General features: G+C 32.4%; 1 protein-coding gene across 3 annotated transcripts in view; it reads left to right on the top strand.

Annotated features, from left to right (window-relative positions):
- Positions 1–4,182: 4,182 nt before the first annotated feature.
- LOC129975758 (fibrillin-2-like) overlaps positions 4,183–23,692 on the top strand; it is a 63,706-nt gene continuing 44,196 nt past the window's right edge. The window contains exons 1-6 of one of the 3 annotated variants that reach the window (XM_056088955.1): positions 4,183–4,409; positions 9,318–9,419; positions 10,693–10,791; positions 11,346–11,444; positions 14,757–14,870; positions 15,967–16,209. In XM_056088955.1, the coding sequence (XP_055944930.1) occupies positions 4,265–4,409; positions 9,318–9,419; positions 10,693–10,791; positions 11,346–11,444; positions 14,757–14,870; positions 15,967–16,209 (802 nt within the window). In that variant the 5' untranslated portion in view covers positions 4,183–4,264. The remainder of the gene's footprint in view (positions 4,410–9,317; positions 9,420–10,692; positions 10,792–11,345; positions 11,445–14,756; positions 14,871–15,966; positions 16,210–23,692) is intronic. The other 2 variants (XM_056088956.1, XM_056088957.1) reach the window with 2 other exon arrangements.

Genomic DNA, 23,692 nt, shown 5'->3' with positions numbered 1-23,692 from the left:
TTGCAAAATTAAATGACTGACTACTAAGCAAGGATCGTTAAACTAGGTAATTTAATATAAATAAGAACTACACAATTATAAATTTAAACATTTTATCACTGTATTAAAGGAAAAATAATTTGATAAAATCTTTAAGTCAAAATAAAAATCACAATATGTGAAGTATAGATAGAAAAGCTTCCAATGAACTGAAATCGTATTTGCGTTCCTAACGCAGTTAAATGTTACTAAAAAATTGGAACTTTGATTCTTGTAATATTCTGTTGATTAGAAACAGAAAAAAGCCCCGTAGCTTTAACAGGGAAAAGAACAGTTTTCTCGGCGAAAAAAAAATACTGTTCATTAGATTTCTACTCATGGGAGCTTTATGCAGTGACCATTTGCAAAACATTAAAAGCATTTATTCTATACAGAAAAAAAACACACATGGGTACATTACGGTAAATTATTTAAAAAGAACAACACCATCCGAATAATTCTCTACATAGAAGCATGCATGCCGCACAGGTCTAGCACATGACGTAGGCGCATTTTTGACAGCTTACTTAACGGCAAATTGTATTTTAGGAAACATGGAGAATAAGCATTTAAATCTAACGCTATAAAAATTCTAATTGGTAAATATATTTAATATTTTTCTGCAAAATGTAATAATTTAATTCATAATAATAGTAATAATTCTTTCCAAGCATAAATGTTTTAATACTATCTTATAATAAGTTCTTGTTTTAAGTTGTTTTAACAAAATATGGATCTTAAAGCAATACTCTAAAAATGTAAAAAGCTGAAGGGACTATTTTAGATAATTTGAAATTTTAATCGCTTTTATAATATATTTTTTAATTTTTATTGAAAATACAAGAAATTATTTCTGATTACATTGCCTTAATCTCTTTACAATGTGCTCATTCATTTTCGATTTTAAAAAATTCCCTGCATTTCTTACATGAATGAAATGGCCAGTAAAATCCTATTTTCATTTTTTAATATTTAATGTGTTTTATAATTCATGGTTATAAATATTATGAAATATGAAAAATTTCTCAAGCATGTAGATGGTATCTTCGTTTTTATGTCAACTTTTTAGAAATTTTTCTTAATATATTAAGACTTAAGTTTACATTAAATGTGTTTCAATTTAAAATTTAAAATAAAGATAATAAGATTAAAATAAAAATATTTTTGACACTTATAAGATACTTCCTAATAAGTTATTTTACCTTATTATTCAAATTTCACTTCTTTTACACGAGGAAGAGTGTAAAATGTTTGTCACAGCTTTTATTCAAAATTTCATGTTTCAAAGTTCAGAAAAAGTGGGATTTTTTTTTTCACATTTTAGAACGATTTCGATAATGAATATTGCATAATAGAATCATTTGGGAAAAAATTTCTGGCAACAACTTATTATTTAGAATGGGAAATATCGTCTGCTAATTTTATTCTTCTTTCAAAATATCGCGCATAAACAAACTGTGGATTGATTGAAGGATATGCTCTTACGCTTTCAAAAAAGAAATTTTCCTATTGCCTAACTCAAAATTATTGAGAAATCGGAAAGGGAAAAATACTCCTATTACTTTCGTATGAAAAGAAGTCTCCGAAAGAATTCCCGGAAAAAACACGTTTCATATAATTCTAAAATAAAATTTATTACCCACTGACGCAGTAAGAAATTTCAAAGTCATTAAATATACCTGCGTCAACAGTAAATAAAAGAATAAGCCAAAATTTATTTCTGTAAAAGTCTAAAAAATCTAAATGTTCTCCAGCTTTTCCCAATGCATAGGGCTCATCAAACTTAAACTTTTCGGATAGTTAGTGTTTGTCGCTTTATATTCGAGAAATCAATGCATTTAAAAGTGGAAGTGTTACAAAAGCAATCATTCCCTTAGAATATTCCACAGCATTTCTCACATGTTGTATCTTTCTCACATTTCTTTGTTTTATACAAAAAAGAAAAGCACCTTGGATTGTCAACCAATTTCCTCTTTGTCTTGTTAGTCATACTGTAATGTAATCTGGAATGATGATACCAAAAATTGAGTCTAATAGAGATTCTGAGGAATTATTTGCGTTTCTCCTAGATCCAAAACATCTTTATTCGTAGATTTTGATATTATTTTCTGTTTCTAATTTTCCATCCAAATCGCAGAGGTCAGTAGTCTGTTTATTGTTATCCAGTAAAAATCACGGCAACGTACTTTAGTTATATTTTAGATCTAATTGGAATACCCATAAAAGCTTGAATATAGCATAATTCTTTAGCTGTGTGTCGATTTTGAGTTTTAAGCGATATATTTTGCTGCAGTAACCTTTTGACAAATATTTTCTTTTAAGGATTTAGGATAAATTTTGGAAGGCTACCGTTTTGAGCTTCCAAAATGAAGAATTTATTTGCTTCTACTTCCGACGCTTTCTCAGGTATAGATGAATTATCAATTCTGCTACGTAGCGCCATCTGAGGATCATCTATACTTCTGTCGATGAAGGGAGATTCTTCTGCTTAAAGATGATTGGAAGAAATTGTGATGAAAAGAAAAACCACAACGGTCGTTTGAAAATCCCCAACTTGGAGGGAAGGAAAGTAAAAAAGAAACAGAAATTATCTGTTGAGTAAATTCTCCTGAAACCTTCCTGTACAACTTTAACAAAAATACCGCTTTATAAACGTTCTGCATATCTTTAATCTTATTCTTCAACAATTTATTTCGCTCAAAATAAAAATAAATTTAACTTGCACGAGCACGTTACACGTGCATGGGGAAAAGTTCATTTTACTCAACGAGTTGCCATCACATTTACAAAAGCTCAAATTAAAAAAATAAGTTAAATATTACTGCAAACCCAGAAAAGTGTGATTTTCAGCACATGTCTGTATGAAATGAAATAAATAATATTTTCTAAAAAATAAATGGAAGACAAAGTTTTCTATGATTTTCTGATATATCCACAATATTAATTCAATAAATCGGTTTTATTTAAGGCAAACAGGGTTTTGTTGTGGCTTGGAAATTATACGGAACTTTAAAATAACAGTTAATATCGTTTTATTAATTTATTTTTTGTTTTTGGTGTTTTGGAAATGGCAACGAAAAGATTCGAAAGAATTTTGTTGTTCGAAAAAATATAAATTACGTACGGTTATTAAGAGTTGTAATAAAGATTATTTTGAAGTAAAATGTGGATTAAAATTATTTAAAGTAACAAAGTTCTGATTCATTTGGAATCGGGACCAACAACCGGTGACCCGAGACTTTTATTTTAGAGTGAATATGGCTGAAGACGATAAAAATTGCAACGATACTACGCATGAATCGTGCAAAGTAAGTGTTAACATTCTCTTTTTTCGATGGATTGGTTTGCTTGAAATAGAATTTTCGCCTGTTTCGTACAATAGTATATTTCCGTTCATAATGCAAGAATTTCAAATGCAAAATTTAAACTAATAAATTGTCTTTTATATTCAAACTAGTTCTTTCTAAGTGGAAATATTTAGTAGTAGATTTTAGAAAATATTGATTTTAAAATTCCATCATTTTAAAATTAAATACTATGACATATCGTGAATACTAAATAGCAGAAAATATTAAAAGTAAAACAACGTTTTAAAGAACAGTTCTTTAATGTACTAAAGAATCGAAAGTAATGTTCTGTTACGGTCCATTAGAAATGTGAGGTCTTAAAAACTATTTTCTAAAAAAATAAGTATTATAAGAAAAAGCATCTAAATTTACATTAAAAATTAAAATATATTATATCTGTGATAAAAATTCCAATCTTCTTAGAGTTTTTTTATGAGTGCTTTATATTTTTACAAATTTGTATTCTCATGTAAATTTTACTTCTTTTCAATAACTAAACGTTTCTTTACCTAAAAAGAAAAGTTTTTATTGAAATGATTTTATTTTATCATAGCGGTTTTTTTCTATGTTGCTTAATGCTGCAGGGTTCATATTCCTGTTTTATGCTTAACAGCAAGAATTTGTATTGACAAAAGATAACTTCAAGGTCTTTCGAATAAGTAGTGATTTTTTTTCTTAATATTTAACTTAACATTCTACTTAAAGTGAAACTTTAGCAGCAGATTACATTTCTTTGATCGTTCTATAACAGCTGATAACGCCATTTTTTAATCAGTTATTTTAACTTGACACTTATCTACTTTTTAGTGATGCCATGATACGTAGAGCAAAGTTACTTTCAAAAAGCGTAGATATGTTATTTTAGAAATATTCTGTTTTGATTAGTAGTTAAGCAAAACATGTCCAGAATGCAAGCACTGAGACTACCAGCCATTCTTTTTTTCATTGCAGTCATTACTTTATTTAAACATGTGTCTAGTGCTCCCAATTACAAACAAAGTAAGCAGGATACTAATGCCACTGGAAATTTGATGCCATCATTAAGTAAGTAAATTATTTCCAAAAATCTCAAATTTCTGCTTTGAAAAATTAAATATATTTTAGCCAATTTATTATTTTATATTTTATTATATACTAGCCGCCTTTGGCAACCAGTCGGTTCGCCAATCTTAATGTTCGTTTAATTTTTAATAATTAAATATTTGACGCAATTCCTACTTTAATAGATTCTTCATCAAAATATTTTAAAACTCCAAATTTTGATAATTTACTCATAATATTATAAATGCCTTCAGTCATAACGTAATATGTATCTCTCTCATTTTCTGTTAGCTCTCGTAGAATTCATGCTTTAAATTAAAGTGGAAAGAATGAATCTGCAATTAATATAATAATATTTTTTACTGAAACAAAGCTTTTTTTTAGAATATGATTACTGATAACAGAGTCACTGAGTGTTTAAACTTTATGGGCACTAAAGAATATCTTTCTTAATTTTTCAAGAATTTGTCAACAAAATTTTCTCGGATTCGTCATGAACAGATCGATTCATTAACAATGTTATTAATTAATCGATTGATTAACAATGTTTTAAATACATTTAAATATTAATCGATCGATTAATGTTTAAATGCATAAAACACTAAGAAAATAAAAGGAATTGTTTAAAATAATCGGTCGAAAACAGGTTTTAAAAAACTACTTAAAAAACGATGTACTTAAAACTATAAGCATATACAAAAAATATATAACTAACATAAATACAATTTAATTACAAAAGCATGCAACTAACCTAAAAATAATTTAAATCAAGAATCATCTGTTGATAATATTGTCAACAATCAGAACACAATGCGCATGCATGAATTTTCAACGCCAGTTACGGTAACGCAAACGCGTGAATTTTTCTACGCCAGTTGGGGTAACGCTATGCAGATTAGAAATTTTTAATTTCCTTTATTCGGTGTTATTTTAATTAAAAAGTACTTCAGAATGAATCTGAAAGATCGATTATTTAACAATGTTTAATTTTAAATGCATGAAACATTAAAAAAATAAACAGAATCGTTTGAAATAATCGACCGAAAAATGTTTACCCTAGCCTCATTACTGTTGGGGAAAAAACTGAAGAAGCCTTACTCATTTGGCGTTGGGGAAAATGAAACGATTTTTTGGTGGGAAAGTTAGTTTTTAATAATTAATTAAAATTCTAATTACAAATTCAAAAAAAGGGACACCAGGTGCACATTCCCGACCTGTAAGGTATACATGTACCAAATTTGGTAGCTCTAGGTCAAATGGTCTTTTCTGTAGACCGCCAAATTACACACACACACACACACACCCACACACACACATTGAGCTTTATATATAAGTATAGATTGTGAGATACGGGAACCGAAACTATAAGGTAGTCTTTATCAATGTTATTTGAGAGATTGAGATTATAATAAATCTGTGGTGAAAGCTTATACGCCAGTTAATAGCTACGCTACATGAGCAATTGCCTTTGTATAGTGGTCATTTTACTGGACTTCGAACCACAAGGTCCCAGGTTCTGTTCTCGCTCATACCAATACGCTACACTGGTGACCTCGGACGATGACCCTTCAACCTTCGTACAGCTGTTGTGGCGCCATCTACCCACATCAAACTAAAGTCGTCAGACTCACTTGACGCAGCAACACAAAGCCGTCAGACTCACTTGGCGCAACAGCAACCACTCACCAACACACGCTAGCCAGAATGCTTGGCGCTTCTCAAATGGATATAGGCGCATTAGATTCAACGGCTAATACATCACCACTCAACATCCATATCGTTCATCTCACCTCCGAGTCATTGGAGGGAGAGTCTGTGGTGAATAGCATGTAAGCCAGTTAACAGCTACGCTACCCGAACGATTGCTTTTGTATTGTGGTCATATTAATCGGCTGCGAACCACAAGGTCCCAGGTTATATCCTCATTTATCCCAAAGCCGCCACAAATCCCATATTCAAGAATACGCAAATGATTTATAATGCCGGTTTTTCACTCGACCAGTAAGCAGCGTAAGCGCAGATAGAGACTGATTTATGTTTGCCACTATTTTATAAGATAGCTTCAGGCATTCCATGCTTGGCTATAAATTGCCGTTTTGGCGTCAATGAATTTTTCTTTTTCATTGCGTATCGTATTAAGATGATAGATATTTGCACAAAGAGACATATTAAAATAAGTTAAAAATTAAATTAAATTCAAAATTCGTAAATTTGGAAAACAATAGAAAGAAAATGGGAAAAAAATGTTAAAAAAAACCCCCACACAACCTCACATCAGAAAGAACAACAGCAACAAAAAAAAGTTATTAATCATTGTTAAGTGCTGGATTTTTTCACACCAACCCCCCCCCCCCCAATTCAAATTCTACAAACGCATGCGCAGTAAGAAAAAAAAATGCAATACAACAGTGTGCTGTTGGACAATTACTTATCATCGTCCGAAAGGCATTTTTCAGCCTTTCTACGCATGCGCTGCCAACTGGCCGTCTTATAACTGGCCGAGTGTAAATCCTGGTTTAATAATCATCTTTCTTTCAGTTATTCAGCAAACATCATTTTATTATCATGTGAGAACATGATGTTGTTTTGCTTAGCGGGTTTTGAAGCTCGAAATCGTGTAAGCAATGAAGAAAGCATAAATGGCAATTTTCATAATTATATTTTAATCGCGTATTTTTTTTTACTTGCTTTTACCAGCATTGCATTATTATTATGTATGCTTCTTTCAAAGCAGATGCATTTTTAAAATGTTGACATGCTTTTACCAGTATTGCTTTATTATTACTTGTGATTCTTTGACAGCAGATGCGTTTTTAAATGTTTGATGTAGAACTATGACATCATAGCTGTTGATTCATCTCGAATTCGGTCGAGCTCCAAAATTTTGTTTGCCAGCTAAAAAAATTATAAACAAAAGTTAAAATTTATATATATATATATATATATATATATATATAGAGAGAGAGAGAGAGAGAGAGACCGATAGAGAAGTCTCGTGATTATTTCAAGCCGGTTTAAACTGGTTAATGACTTAAATTAATTAAGACAAATAATGATTTAAAAAGTAATAATGTTCTCACATGATAACTTGAACTATTGCAATGGTTGCTTCGCTCCGTATCTCCATACTCAGCACCAGATTGTCCAACAGTTTTTGAGGTAACAGTGCCCATTCCTCACTCAGCATCTGTTTCAGTTGTTGGGTGTTCCCCGGTAGATGTAATCTTGCCGCAAGGTGTCTCCCCAAAATATCCCACACATGTTCTATGAGATTCAAATCAGGAGAGAATGCTGCCCAAACCATTCGAGTGATATCTTCACTTTCCAGTAGCTGCTGAAACATCAGCATTTCGGTATGGCCGTGCATTGCCATCCACAAAAACGAAGTCTGATCCAATAGCACCTCGGAACAGACGCAGATGGAGAAGGATCCCCTCCTTCCAATAGCGATCTCCGTTTACAGAGCCTCTGTCAAAATCATGGAGCTCAGTCCGCCCGTTCAGCATAATGCCTCATCGACGACAACTCCAGAACCACCGTAGCGGTCTCTTTCCATGCTGTTACTGGGACGAAACCGTGTCCTGACACTCTCTAAATCAACTGGCGTTGAGAATTACTTGTGGCACTGAAACAACTCTCATCTGTGAAGAGGACACGACTCCATTGATGAGATATCCAGTTTTTATGCTCTTTACACTACTCTAAACATGTCACCGATGGCCAACTTTCAAGGGATGCAGCGTTCAGGACGGAAGGTGAATAGGCCACCATAGGTGGGGGAGGTGAATAGGCGCCTGCCGATTATCAGGATCTTTTCGCCTGCAGAACGATATATCGGTATCAGTTTTTTCCTAGGACCACCACCACCAGCCTTTCTAACAACTGCACCTTTGGTTTTGAAGGCTTTCCTACCGTGCAAAATGAAACTTTTGTTGATTCCGAATTCTTCAACTACACTGGTCAAACTGTGCCCCTCCCCCAGCTTTCCGATCATTCTTCCACGTGTGAAGACGTCCAGGTGATTTCTTTTAACCATATTTCACGATAGAACTCACTTGCACTTACAGCGAATGTCTTTAATTGCTCCACCTTTCTTTCTTTCCTTGTAGTCTTGAGTTGAGAGAGCCGACTGTCCGCGTCTTGCGAAAACTCACGTCGCCTATGATGTTTTATTCCTGACATTTGTATTCACATCATCTTTCTACTGAATTGCGCATTAATTGTACTGATCGCAATAACCCCTTTTCTGCCATTTCATGGCTACAAGCGTAAAATTTACATTATTATTTGAGTTTTGCACACCAGTGTATGAACAAGAATTCCTAGATATGAACACTATTTAAATATTTGTAAAGGCATCTTTGAATCTGGATATGAAGAAAATTTTATATTTATTTTAGGCAAATGAGTAATTGAAATAGAATTAACAATATTTTAGAAATATGAATCATTTTTATTTACTCGGAAAAAATCTTAATTATGTAATATGGATTAGAAAAATTTGGAATTGTCTTTATTTTATGAAGAATGTAGCTGCTATCATAGAGAAATTTGCAGCTTTGAAAATGGACAGAAACAATGCTCTTGCGAATAACCGTCACCGTATACAAATGGCATATATGCACGGAAAAATGGATAAATTAATCTTTAATCAAGATATATGCAAAATAACTTTTGAATGTAAAAAAAAACTGTGAGCTGTCAAAAATAGCTTCCTCCTCTTTTTATTGATATTCTAACGTGTTAACAATATATAGATTTCAATTCAAAGTTTTATTAAAAAATTTTTAAATCACAAAACAATGTAAAAATGTAAATGCTTTTACTCACAGAAAATGCTGTCTTGATTTCGGCTTTAATTCACTTAAAATTATATTTAAAAACTCAGTACTGTTTTTAACTTTTTTGTAGAATGCAATTGTGGTCCTAAAGGAGTTTGCTTCGTCGAATATGGTGAGAGAAAATGCGTCTGCGAAGAAGGATATAAACAACGGGACAACGGGAACTGTGAAGGTAAAATGACAAAGTCAATTCACAAGATGTGTGAAGCATCATAATATGAGATTTATCATTCCTGTTATTATTATTATTCCTGTTAAAAGTCAAATACATTAGCCGAACATTGACTAAATTTAGACATTCGAGACCTGTGAAGGGCCACGGTAGCCTGGAGGTTGAATTTCGGCATCGGAACTGGAAGGTTTTAAGTTCGAGACCCGATTCCACCGAAGAACCGTCGTGTACGTGGGTCTGGTGCACGCTAAATCCGTCGTAGCCAAATATCCTTTCGCTGATATGGTTTGGAAGTTTGGAGAGGGGGTGCCATCTCAGGTGTCGTTCTCATCATCTGACCATGGTTGAAAATTACGAGGTCTGTCCCAAAATAGCCCTAGTGTTGCTTTAAAACGGGATGGTGATATAACTAAACTCGAAACCTGTGAATGTGGATAAGCAATATATTTTATATTTAATAAAATATACTGGTGTCTCAAATATCAGTTGCAAAAATTTTGAAAAAAAAAAGCATTTTAATAAATGGAAAGAATATCTAATTTCCGTGTTATACTCAAAATATTCTGATATTTGAGTCTAAAAAATTTATAAATTCATTCCTCTTTTTATTTTCCGATACAATACAATTGGCTCTTGAACAAACATGCGTTTATGTATTATTTATGGAAAAAAGTCTTCAGCCAAGAAAGTTATGAGGAATAATATAGTACTGTTAATTCGGAAATTGTATTAGGCCTAATAAAAGGAGTCGCCTTAATTTTTCTGTTTTCTGCTCAAACTTCTTCAATCCTGTTATTCCTAACATCATTCGAGTTCACATACCTCAGAATATTGAAACCCCGAAAAACATCTCTGTCTCACAAATCCATTCAGGCTAACGTACCTAAGGTACAAATCACGTGCTTTCGATATTCAACTAATCACATTTCACGAAAGGAAAGAAAAGTTATCCAAAAGTTTTAGGCAACTGCTGTAGTATGGCTGAACGAGTGTTTGGGGAGTTTCAGTATTGATAGAGTTGATGTGTTAGTTGAATATTGAATTAACTCCAATATTCTACATATTAGAATGTGGAATTATATGAATTTTTTAAATTAAAAAAAATTAATATTTAAAATACCAATGAAAAAATTTTGCAAAATTGAAGGCACTATTAATTACGGAGAAGAATATCTGATTTTTGTGTTATATTCTAAACATTCTTATATTTCAGTTTAACAGATTTTGAAAATTCATTGCTGTTTATTCATTTATTTAATTAATTATTTTGTAGAATGCGATTGTGGTCTAAATGGAATTTGCGATTTTGAATATGGTGAGAAAAACTGCCACTGCATAGCCGGGTATCAAGAAAAGGATGGGAAGTGCATAGGTAAAAATGATAAAGTTCATTCTCAGGATATATTGTATATTTTTAAGAAAGTTTCATCAAAGTTTTATTTTCTACTAACAGTTTAATATTTCTCAAATATTGTATATATATTTAAATGGGGACATGAAATAAATTTTACATTTTTCCAAAAATAAGTGCTTATTATGTACCTAATGATATAAATTTAGTAAAACTGAAACATTTGTAATTTTTGAGAAAATTTCTAATTTATGAAAAATCCTGATATATCAGGTTTAATAAGTTTAAAAATTTATTATAAGTTCAATTTCGATAGTTTCCTTAACTTTAGCCGACAGTTCTACTTTCTTTTAAAAAAATTTTTAGATTGACCTTATTCAAATATTTAAAACTGTTCTTTGAATTCGGATACAAAATTAATTTCATACCAAGAAACATATATTTCAAATGCCATTAATAAAAATAAATTTTAAAGCCAATTTATTCACTGGGAAAGATATCTGACATTCTGTTGAAAAATTTTGATATTTAGCATTTATTGCGTTCAAAAATTTATTTAGCCTTCATTTTTTTAGAATGCGACTGTGGCCCACAAGGTATATGCTTTTTTGAAAATGGCGAGAAAAACTGCAACTGCAACCGAGGTTTTCGAGTACAATATGGGAGATGTAGAGGTAAAAAAGATATAATTAATGCACAAGATATGTTATTCATTTAAGAGAAAACTTTCCCAGTTTCCCTTTTTTACCAGCACTTGAAGTGAAACTTATATTACTTTCATGAAATTTAAAAATAAATGTTGCTGCTCTTATGTAAATTCAAAGAAAAAACAATTTGATATCTTGATTCACCAATTTCTAGATATTATATTTTGGATATCAGCATTTAAGTTAAAGTTCATCTTAGCACAACCAATCTTCTAAATATTTTTTTTCACGTTTTCTAACAAAATCTATAGACCATATTTTCCCTATTAAAACCTTCATTAGTTTTTGTGAACAAATCTCCAAATTTTCTCATTATGGCTTCCGGTAGTCTTATGGGAAATTTTCCGATGATTCTAGTTCACACGCTAGATTATGGAAAATGATTCTTCGCTCCACAAATATTTCAGAATACAAGAATTACTGATAACAGAAAAACAACCAAGATGTATTTAAAGAACCGCTTTTGTACAAATTAAAAACACAAGCAGATAGCAAATCATTAATAATCAAACAGCTATAGTACTAACGAAAGCGTATGGCGCTCAGAATTCTAAGGAAAGATTAACTTGTTTGCAATCCATGGGTTCATATTGTCTCCTGACAGAGTGTAATATCAAATGGAATTTTCTAGAAGAACCCTCAGATTTTGGTTCTTAAGAAAGATACAGTCATAACTTTTGCATTTGTTTAGAATCTTCAATACTTTTATTGTCTAATCACTCAATTTTTTACAAAGACGAAAAGGTTGTAGCACTCAGTTTTAACATTCATTAAAACGACTCTAAGTCTCGTCGTGTCAGCAGGTAGAAGTGGTACGGAACTATTTTAGAGATTTACAGCAATTGTATCTTTTTTATTGCAATCAGCTAGATATTTGTGTGTTGTAAAATACTTCAAGGTATCCCCATTTTTCAACATATAAATGCTTTTTTTCATATACTCTACATTTGATACTACCTTTTACATACACACTACATTTGATACTACCTTTTACATACACACTACATTTGATACTACCTTTTACATACACACTACATTTGATACTACCTTTTACATACACACTACATTTGATACTACCTTTTACATACACACTACATTTGATACTACCTTTTACATACACACTACATTTGATACTACCTTTTACATACACACTACATTTGATACTACCTTTTACATACACACTACATTTGATACTACCTTTCACATACACACTACATTTGATACTACCTTTCACATACACACTACATTTGATACTACCTTTCACATACACACTACATTTGATACTACCTTTCACATACACACTACATTTGATACTACCTTTCACATACACACTACATTTGATACTACCTTTCACATACACACTACATTTGATACTACCTTTTACATACACACTACATTTGATACTACCTTTTACATACACACTACATTTGATACTACCTTTTACATACACACTACATTTGATACTACCTTTTACATACACACTACATTTGATACTACCTTTTACATACACACTACATTTGATACTACCTCTACATTTGCCTTGAGGAACTCTATATTTGATAGCCTGTCTTTGAAAAAATTTCGATAATTTCATTTTTAAAAAACTTCTATCTTTGGAAATATTTGCAAATTTCAAATTTCTTTTAGATATATTTTTATAATTTTTTTCGATTAGATTAAAAAGTGACAGCACCTATTTCCTCGTCCCAATCCAACCCTCATGTTTTCTCGCCTCACTTGACGAATGTTTGGAAATAAGTTCTTATGTATAGGATTTTGAAAATAAAAAAAAAGTTATTCAGTTATTTTACTTTCATTGGTAGTTTTTATACAATTCAAAGCAGTATATGCAGGATGTTTCAAAAATCGGGGTACTGGAGAAAAGCCAATTGCCATGCAATGTATGCTGGAAATTCGATCTTTGGATTGCAAGATGGCACTTTTTAGAAATTTTTTTTGCGAACTGGATAATTAGAATATTTTTTTATCTGTGCCGATGAATAATATACTGTAGAGTGGGTGAAAATTGCTACCGAGTTTGTAGATGCACCCTCCAGCTCAATAGGCCGGGAATGATGCTGGACGTTGTATTTCTCATTTTCTCACAGTTATAAAGAAAAGAAAATAGCTTTCCCTTTCCTCCATACTTGCAATGTTGCAATGACATGAGAGAAGAGCAAGAAGAGGGTAAAAGGTAATACGAGAACTCTTTAATATGGCATTACAAATTTAAATTAAATCGACAAAGAATTAAAAATAGCTTTCCAATCAATATCATTTCATTCGTGCGATAAGTATTTCAAAAGTTATTTTTTGAAACATTGAGAAATATTGATAATAAAGGACTTAAATTTTTTACTTAATTAAACAGACAGGGGCCATTGTGGGCTGGTCCAAACGGAGGGCTTCAGCTTCGCTACCCGATTCCACCTAAGAACCGTCGGGTAAGTGGATCTGGTGCACTTAAAATCCGTCGATACCAAATATCCTCCCATTGGTGTGGCGCGAAATGTTGGAGACGGATGTTGCCAGTTCAGGTGCCATCTCCGTTCTCTGATCGCGGTTAAAAATTTCGAGGTCCGTCCCTAAATAGCCCTAGTGTTGCTTTAAAACCAGAAGTTAATATAACTAAATTAAAATTGCAGTGCTTCTCTATCCGCCCCTCCTTCTTTAGATTCGACACCCCTTTTTGGGTAAGCTGGGAATCGTGAGAATCCAATAAAATTGTTAAAATATATATTTTTTAGAGAATGATTGATGTTAATATTATGCATAAGAAATCGTCAAATACGGCTAGTCATTAATTATGGAAAACATATGAATACATTTGAAAAAGAAAGTAATGACTATGAAAAAGACTAAGTGGAATAATAACCTAGGCAGTTGTTAGGTACTGAATCAAGCGCTTTTTTGTCCTCGTATCCGCAAACAGCTTCTTGGTTCTCTTTGTCATAATAGCATGTTCCTCTTTCAGCATTGCAGTTTTTGCATTTTCCCTGTTTCTCCAGTCATTTGACCACAGTTTAAAATGACGAGTCCCTGAATAGCCCTAGTGTTGCTTTCAAACGGGACGTTAATATAACGAAACTAAACTTAATTAAATAGTTTGAGAATAAATTAACTTTTAACAGATTTTCTCTACATATATACCTTTGAGTAGCATGTACAAAATTCGCGGGATTATTTTTCAACGTTCATGAGCTCTTGTTAATAGGCAGATGAATGCATTTTCTGTTTTATACGATAGATGAACAGATTTAATTCATTTTTATTTTTTAGAATGCGATTGTGGGATGAATGGCGATTGTTCCTTTGATGATGACGGAAATAAAACATGTGATTGTGACGAGGGGTTTTCAGTCATGAATGTGGGTACTAAACAAATATGTGTTGGTACGTATATGATTAAGTTTCCATTTATTATTCCATTAAGATTGTGCTTCCATTAAGTTAATGTAACTGATGAAGAAGAGTTTAAGCAATATTTTCTAATAGCCTACAAAATTATATAGTAGAAACTGTTATTCCCACATAGAAAAAGAGCAGTTATATTTCAATAATATTGCATAGCATATTTTGAAATATGCTGACTCATTACTAGATAATTCTTCGCATTTTTACTAATAATAAAGAATATAACGAATGGTTGAATATAACGAAGAGAGATGAATGTATAATATTTGGTATTTAAATTTACCATATAAAATATAGATATGTTGCTAATTTCAGATTAAATCTGTTAATATCTGCTTTCATATGCGCGTTTGTGTCATCGCTATAACGATGATAACCCAATCAAATTAAATTTTGCATGTGATATTATTAGTAGAATTGAAGTTCTTTATTAAATTTGGTTTTTAAACTAGTGAGAGAAAAATGTTGGAAAAAAACACACACTATCAATTTTTTGGTTCTTCTGCAATAACCACATACCAGCTACTAACGGCCAGAACATGGGAAAAAAACCCCGGTGAAGATTCGACTCTTTCGTTGTTTTTGTTCTCCAATGGCAAATGATTAATGATACGCAAGTACATGTTTTAGGGAGTATGGACAAATGTCTAGTTACTCTGGTACAGTTTTGGGATACCGTTCGTTTCAGTACCCTGAAATAACCGCTTTTTGACGATTCTATCACATTAAAGGTTGAGACGCGGAAGAATGGGCGCCTTTCTGGAATTCGATTCATTGTTAAATGTAAACATCTCCTCCTTTCATCTTTCCTCTCACCTCTGTTTTGTTGAATTGAATGTGGGGGATGTTAGAATCCGTTGGCAATTTGGCGTTGGCGTATGAATTTTTCAGATAAAAAAAGCGTCATAAAATTTTAATTCCTTGAAAATGGCGTCGAAAAAAGAGGGGGGAAATGAGTTTTTGAGTGCTATTCTTATAGAAAAGCAGTTTCTTTTGCTTATTTTTCTTTGTTTAACTAAATGTTCAAACAAATTCCGACTCCTTGAACTCTAAATTTTCTGAAATATTTTCACAGAAACCTGTGACAGCGATGATGAATGTGGGATTGGAGGCAAATGTATTGAGCGGGAAGAAAAAAAATTCTGTAAATGCAAATCTGGAATAGAAGGAGACAAGTGTGAAATAATCACAGAGTGTCTTTGGGGGAAATTCAGGAAATGCGCCGAGTCTGGAGGTCTTTGCTATTTCGATGGTATCAAGGCCATCTGCAAGTGTCCTTATGATAAGAAATTTGATCCACGGGATTCAGCTTGTAGAGGTAAGTAAATGTTATAAGATTATTTTTAAACATCTGCCTTTGAAATGACAATTTGTAGGTATTTTATTTTAATCGTTTTTGCGAATTTTAAAAGCTGTTTCTGGAGTTGCAAAGTAATTTATAATAATTTTTCAAGAGTTTACAAAGAGATGAGAAAAAAAAAGATAGAAATACTTAATAGCAGCGCAGTAAGGAGATGATCAAGAGTGAGTACAATCTCAATAATCTATTTTCCTCCATCCCAATTAACTGATACTTGATTGTAGAAATAATAGTTTAACACATTTTATTGAGCCCACATTCAAAATTTCTTCTATTTGCAATGAAAAAATTTAAATGTAGAGAAAGTGTATTAAGTCAAAAGCCCTCCGGTATCCATCATCTTTAGATTTTAGCTACAACTAATAGCGGTCAGAATTGTGTTGAACATTTCAAAAAGAAGAAACTTTTCGTATGATATTACTGTAATAAAGAAGCAGAAAATGAAAATTCAGGAACGGTTGCATTCAATTAAACCTCGAATGCAAATATATTCCATTTTCTACATGAAAATTGAACTGTCGAGGAACTGAAAAACAAAACAAAAACGGTTCGACATATACTCAATTGAGTCTATAACGGGAACTTCTTTCAACTGTAAGAAAGAAACTTTAATCGTCAGAAAATTGGCAGTTTTCGAAATTCTTAAAATATCGATTAGCTCTAAATTTTACCTGTAGCTGAAAACTATTAAAAATGTAACTATGTAACTATTGAAAATGTAACTAAATAAAACTATTGAAGATTTCACAAAAAAAGAAGAAATTTATGATATGGTGTTAGTAGAAATATGAAGAGGCAAATGAAAACATTATTCGAATCGACTAGTAAGTGTGTTCTGTCTTCGTTGCTTTCGCATATTTAGACAATCTAACTCTTTCTTTACCGCTCTCTTTCTCTCCTTAATTCCTCTCATGTACTTAAACAATGTCATTCCTTGTTTGCCGTTCTCTTTCCAACATTTTTTGCTATCGTTTACTTAAACAGTCTAGCACCTTCTTTACTGTCCTTTTTCTAGCCTCCACCTCTGAACCCATGTACTTAGACAGTCTAGCTCCTTCTTCACTGTTCTCCTTCAATAATTTTTTGTTATCATTTGCTTAAACTAGCACCTTCTTTACTGTTCTCCTTCAATCTTCCAACTCTGCTCTCGCGTACTTATATAATACTAGCCGCCTTTGGCGACCAGCCGGTTCGCCAATCTTAATGTACGTTAAAATTTTAATAATTAAATATTTTATGCAATTCCAACTTTAATAGATTCTTCAGCAAAATATTTTAAAACTTCAAATTTTGATAGTCATATAATTCACTCATAATATTATAAAGGCCTTCAGTCATAACGTGATATGTATCTCTCTCATTTTCTGTTACCCCTCGTAGAATTTATGCTTTAAATTAAAGTGTAAAGGATTAATCTGCAATTAATATAATATTTTTTTACTGAAACAAAGCATTTTTTTTAATAATATGATTACTGATAATAGAGTCACTGAGCGTTTAAACTTTATGGGCACTAAAGAATATCTTTCTTAATTTATGTAATATCTCAAGAATTTGTCAACAAAATTTTCTCAGATTCATCATGAATAGATTGATTCATTAACAATGTTTCATTTTAAATGCATCAAACACTAAGAAAATAAAATGAATCGTTTAAAATAATCGGTCGAAAACAGGTTTAAAAAAACTACTTAAAAAACGATGTACTTAAAACTATAAGCATATACAAAAAATATATAACTAACATAAATACAATTTACTTACAAAAGCATACAACTAACCTAAAAGTAATTTAAATCGTCCGTTGATAATGGTTGCCATGCCAACAATCAGAACACAGTGCGCATGCGTGAATTTTCTTCGCCTTTTACAGTAACGCAAATGCGTGAATTTTTCTACGCCAGTTGGGGTAACGCTATGCAGATTAGACATTTTTAATTTCCTTTATTCTGTGTTATTTTAATTCAAAAGTACTTCAGAATGAATCTGAAACATGGATTAATTAACAGTGTTTAATTTTAAATGCATAAAACATTAAGAAAATAAACAGAATCGTTTGAAATAATCCGCCGAAAAATCTTAACCCTAGCCTCATTACTGTTGGGAGAAAAAAAAGAACTAAAGCCTAAATCATTTGGCGTTGGGGAAAATGAGAGATTATTTTGGCGGGAAAGTTGGCGGTGGGGAAAATGGAAGATTTTTTTGGCAGGAGAGTTAGTTTTTAATTAATAATTAAAATTCTAATTAAAATTTCAAAAAAAGGGACCCCAGGTGCACATTCCCGACCTCTAAGGTATACATGTACCAAATTTGGTAGCTTTATGTCAAATGACCTGGCCTGTAGAGCGCCAACACACACACACACACACACACACATTGAGCTTTATTATAAGTACTAGCCGCCTTTGGCGACCAGCCGGTTCGCCAATCTTAATGTTCGTTAAAATTTTCATAATTAAATATTTTATGCAGTTCCTACTTTAATAGCTTCTTTATCAAAATATTTTAAAACTTCAAATTTTGATAGACATATAATTCACTTATAATATTATAAACGCCTTCAGTCATAACGTAATATGTATCTCTCTCATTTTCTGTTGGCTCCCATAGAATTCATACTTTAAATTAAAGTGGAAAGGATTTATCTGCATTTAATATAATAATATTTTTTACTGAAACAAAATATTTTTTTTGTAATATGATTATTGAAAACAGTCACTGAGTGTTTAAACTTTATGGGCACTAAAGAATATCTTTCTTAATTTATGTAATATTTCAAAAATTTGTCAACAAAATTTTCTCAGATTCATCATGACCAGATTGATTCATTAACAATGTTTAATTTTAAATGCATCAAACACTAAAAAAAATAAATAAAACGAATCGTTTAAAATAATCCGTTGAAAACAGGTTAAAAAAAACTACTTAAAAGACGATGGTCTTAAAACTATAAGCATACACAAAAAATATATAACTAACATAAATACACTTTAATTACAAAAGCATGCAACTAATCTAAAAATAATTTAAATCGTCCGTTGATATTGGTTGTCATGTCAACAATCAGAACACAATGCGCATGCGTGAATTTACAACGCTAGTTACGGTAACGCAAATGCGTGAGTTTTTCTAAGCCAGTTGGGGTAACGTTATGCAGATTAGAAATTTTTATTTCCTTTATTATGTTTTATTTTAATTCAAAAGTATTTCAGAATTAATCTGAAACATCGATTAATTAACAATGTTTAATTTTAAATGCATCAAACATTACGAAAATAAACAGAATCCTTTGAAATAATCAGCCGAAAAATCTTAAGCCTAGCCTCATTACTGTTGGGAAAAAAAAACTGAACTCTTACTCATTTGGTGGTAGGGAAAATGAATAATTTTTTGTCGAGAAAGTTAGCTTTTAATTAATAATTAAAATTCTAATTAAAAATTCAAAAAAGGAACCCTAGGTGCACATTCCCGACCTCTAAGATACATGTACCAAATTTGGTAGCTGTAGGTCAAATGGTCTTTTCTGTGGAGCGCCAACACACACACACACACATTGAACTTTATATATAAGTATAGATGTTTTTTTAAAGCAAGCGAAGAGGGGGAAAAAACTATTCTAAAAAATTGGGTAAAGCAGGTGTTCTTATTAAATAAGTAATTTTTTTTAAAAAAATGAAACGAAAAAGGGGAAAAGTTATTCTATAAAATTGTGTAAAGCAGATGTTCTGTGTTAGAAACTCCTTTTCCCTTTCCAGCTCTGTTGCCATAGAAACCGGCGCACAGCTGTTTACTCGTTTATGTTTATCTATTCAGATTTTATAACATCTAATCAGAGTCACGGTGAATATCAGTGTGTTCGTGTTCGTCAATAAATGTAAATTTTTTTAATAACATGATTAACGAAAACAGAGTTATTGAGCATTTAAACCTTATGGGAACTAAAAAATATCTTAATTTATGTAATATCTCAAGAATTTGTCGACCAGCCGGTTCGCCAATCTTAATGTTCGTTAAAATTTTTATATTTAAATATTTCATGCAATTCCTACTTTAATAGCTTCTTTATCAAAATATTTTAAAACTTCAAATTTTGATAGTCATATAATTCACTCATAATATTATAAAGGCCTTCAGTCATAACGTAATATGTATCTCTCTCATTTTCTGTTAGCACCCGTAGAATTTATGCCTTAAATTAAAGTGGAAAGAATTAATCTGCAATTAGTATAATAATATTTTTTACTGAAACAAAGAATTTTTTTATAATCTGATTAATGAAAATAGAGTCACTCAGCGTTTAAACTTTATGGGCACTAAAGAATATCTTTTTCAATTTACGTATTATCTCAAGAATTTGTCAACAAAATTTTCTTAGATTCATCATGAGCAGATCGATTAATTAACAATGTTTACTTTTAAATGCATTAAACACTAAGAAAATGAAACGAATCGTTTAAAATAGACGGTTTAAAACAGGTTTTAAAAAAACTACTTAAATAAACGATGCACTTAAAACTATAAGCATATACAAAAAATATATAACTAACATAAATACATTTTAATTACAAAAGCATGCAACGAACCTAAAAAGAATTTAAATCCAGTCCGCATCCGTTGATAATTATTCGTCAACAGAATGCGGAATTCAGAACACAAAGCGAATGCGTGAATTTTCAACGCCAGTTACGTAACGCAAATACGTGATTTTTTTTTCTACGCCAGTTGGGGTAACGCTATGCGGATTAGACATTTTTAATTTCCTTTATTCTGTTTTATTTTAATTCAAAAGTACTTCAGAATGAATCTAAAGGATCGATTCATTAACAATGTTTAATTTTAAATGCATCAAACATTAAGAAAATAAACAGAATCGTTTGAAATAATCCGCCGAAAAATACTAACCCTAGCCTCATTACTGTTGGGAGAAAAAATAAACGAATGCCTTACTGATTTGGCGGTGGCGAAAATGGAAGATTTTTTTGGCGGAAAAGTTGGCGGTGGGGAAAATGGAAGATTTTTTGGCGGGAAAGTTAGTTTTTAATTAATAATTAAAATTCTAATTAAAATTTCAAAAAAAGGGACCCCAGGTGCACATTCCCGACCTCTAAGGTATACATGTACCAAATTTGATATCTGTATGCCAAATAACCTGGCCTGTAGAGCGCCAACACACACACACACACACACATTGAGCTTTATTATAAGTATAGATAGATATCATCTTCTTTACTATTCTATTTCTATCATCTTGTAACATAAAACAGTGCTCGGGCAATGTAGGTGATAGATCCTTCAAAGTCCCGGAAGTCTCCAAACATGAGCGTCTCGTCTCTTATTTCGACATCTGGTGAAGCAGTATGAGACGTTTGTGCTTCATAATATAATGAAGAAAAATGCGCGTGCACTTTGGTAGCCTCTTTCACACGTTTTGGGTCGAAAATTTGACAAAGATCTGCATGAGATGCAAAGATTCTGCAAAGAGTGTACTCGAAGAATTTATTTATGTAAGTTAGTGAGATTCTGAATAATTATATTCACATATAAGCGAATATTTAAATAAACTGATATCCACTCCTTTATTACTTGCTTTATCCAAACTTTAATACACAATTTCAATTATAATGATAAATTTATTTTTATAAGGTTACATTTTTATCTTTACATTATTGTAAGTTTTTTTTTATTCATCGTGTGCACAAGTAGATGGTCAGAAAATGAGATTTGATATAAATTTTTATAAGAATCTGCAGATTGTGAAGTGCAGAAACCAAATATCATCGTTCAAGCTATTTGCATTTTCGAGTTTTCTTGTGCACACATACAGATCAGAATAAATCGAGATGACATATGTTTTGCCCTTGCACTATGCTTTAAGAAGATCCAACATGTAAAGATTCATTAAAATGCCGAAAAATATTTTTTTCACGGTTACTATACTTTCTCTTTATGCTTACTACAGAGAGAGTAAAATTAATATAAGAAGACTCATCGCTGTTTTCATCAGTACATTTCTTTTTTGAGCTGGGCTTTATCAATGCAACATTTCTTACGATCATTTAATTTTATGTCCTTTCAATCTTAATTCTTTTTTAGGATGAAAGAAGACCTTTTTAATCTGCTTTCATATCTCATCTGATAATATCATTAAATTTTTGAATTTCCTATCATACTTCTCCAAATCTGCATTAAGGTAAGCTACAAGAAGTGTTCAAATGAAAAGGTACGAAATGTTGTAACAACGTAACCGTTAGCATATGTGTCTATGCCACTATGGGAGAACGTAGTGAGACATCTAGGGATGCGATTGGAGTCTCCGGAGTAGATCGGAGCATGCGCGGGCTCCCGCATGCGCAGATGAGAGCACAGGCTCTTATAAAGAGAGCCATCCATTTGACGTGGCAGTGCATGTAAAGACAGGATGGCGTTCACATTGCAAAATTCGACGATTGAGGAGCAACGCAGTGTTATCCGATTTCTGACAGCGGAAAGTGTTACACCGGCCGTTATTCATCGCCGGATGGTCACCGCGTACGAGGAATACTGTGTTAGACAAGTCAGTGAGAAAATGGAATGCCCGTTTTCGTGTAGGCCGTGAGAGTTTGGTTGATGATCCGAGACCAGGCCGGACAAACACGTTCATCACGGTCGATCTCATCGACAAGTTTGACGACCTAGTTAGAAGTGATCGGCCACCTTCACCGCCACATTGCGAATGTTGGCGGTGAAGGTGGATGTCAACGTTGGAACAGTGTGGACAATTGTTCACGACAGGTTTCGTTATCGGAAGGTGTGCGCGCAGTAGGTTCTGAAGCTGCTTGCTGACCAGGAAAAGGAACTGCGTATAGGGCTAGCATTTCAACATCTGTTTCAGTATCATGAAGACCCCGCTTTCCTGGAGGTGGTGATGAGAGCTGGTGCTATCACTACGAGCCAGAGACAAAGGGAGACAGCATTCATTGGAAGCATACGTCATCACCTCCCTAAAAAGTTTAAAGACGTTGCGTCAGCAGGCAAAGTGTTGCGCACCGTCTTTTTCGACGTCCAAGGTTTGCTACTTGTTTAATTCCTAGAGCACAGACGAACCATTAACTCTGACGTGTACTGTGAGACACTCCGAAGACTACGCAGGTTCATCAAAAACAAAAGACCGGGACTACTCATGGAGGGTGTGGTTCTGTTCAATGATAACACGCATCTACACGTCTCCAGGGTTACACACGCGGAGCTGGCCAAATTCAAGAGGAAGCAGCTTGACTTGACCATCCACCCTATAGACTGGATATGTCGCCCTGGGATTTTTATGTGTTTAGTTCCCTGAAAAAAACACTAAAAGAGAAGCACATCAACTCGAACGGCGAACTCCAGGACGCTGTGAAGGACTGGGTCTCGTCACGGCCACAGAATTCTGGGAACAAGGATCCTTTGGCTCGTTAATCAATGG

The sequence above is a fragment of the Argiope bruennichi genome, chromosome 7 (genome assembly GCF_947563725.1).
Source record: "Argiope bruennichi chromosome 7, qqArgBrue1.1, whole genome shotgun sequence".
NCBI classification, from domain to species: domain Eukaryota; kingdom Metazoa; phylum Arthropoda; class Arachnida; order Araneae; family Araneidae; genus Argiope; species Argiope bruennichi.
The sequence above is the reverse complement of the archived record's forward strand: the minus strand, read 5'-3'. Positions and strand labels throughout refer to the sequence as shown.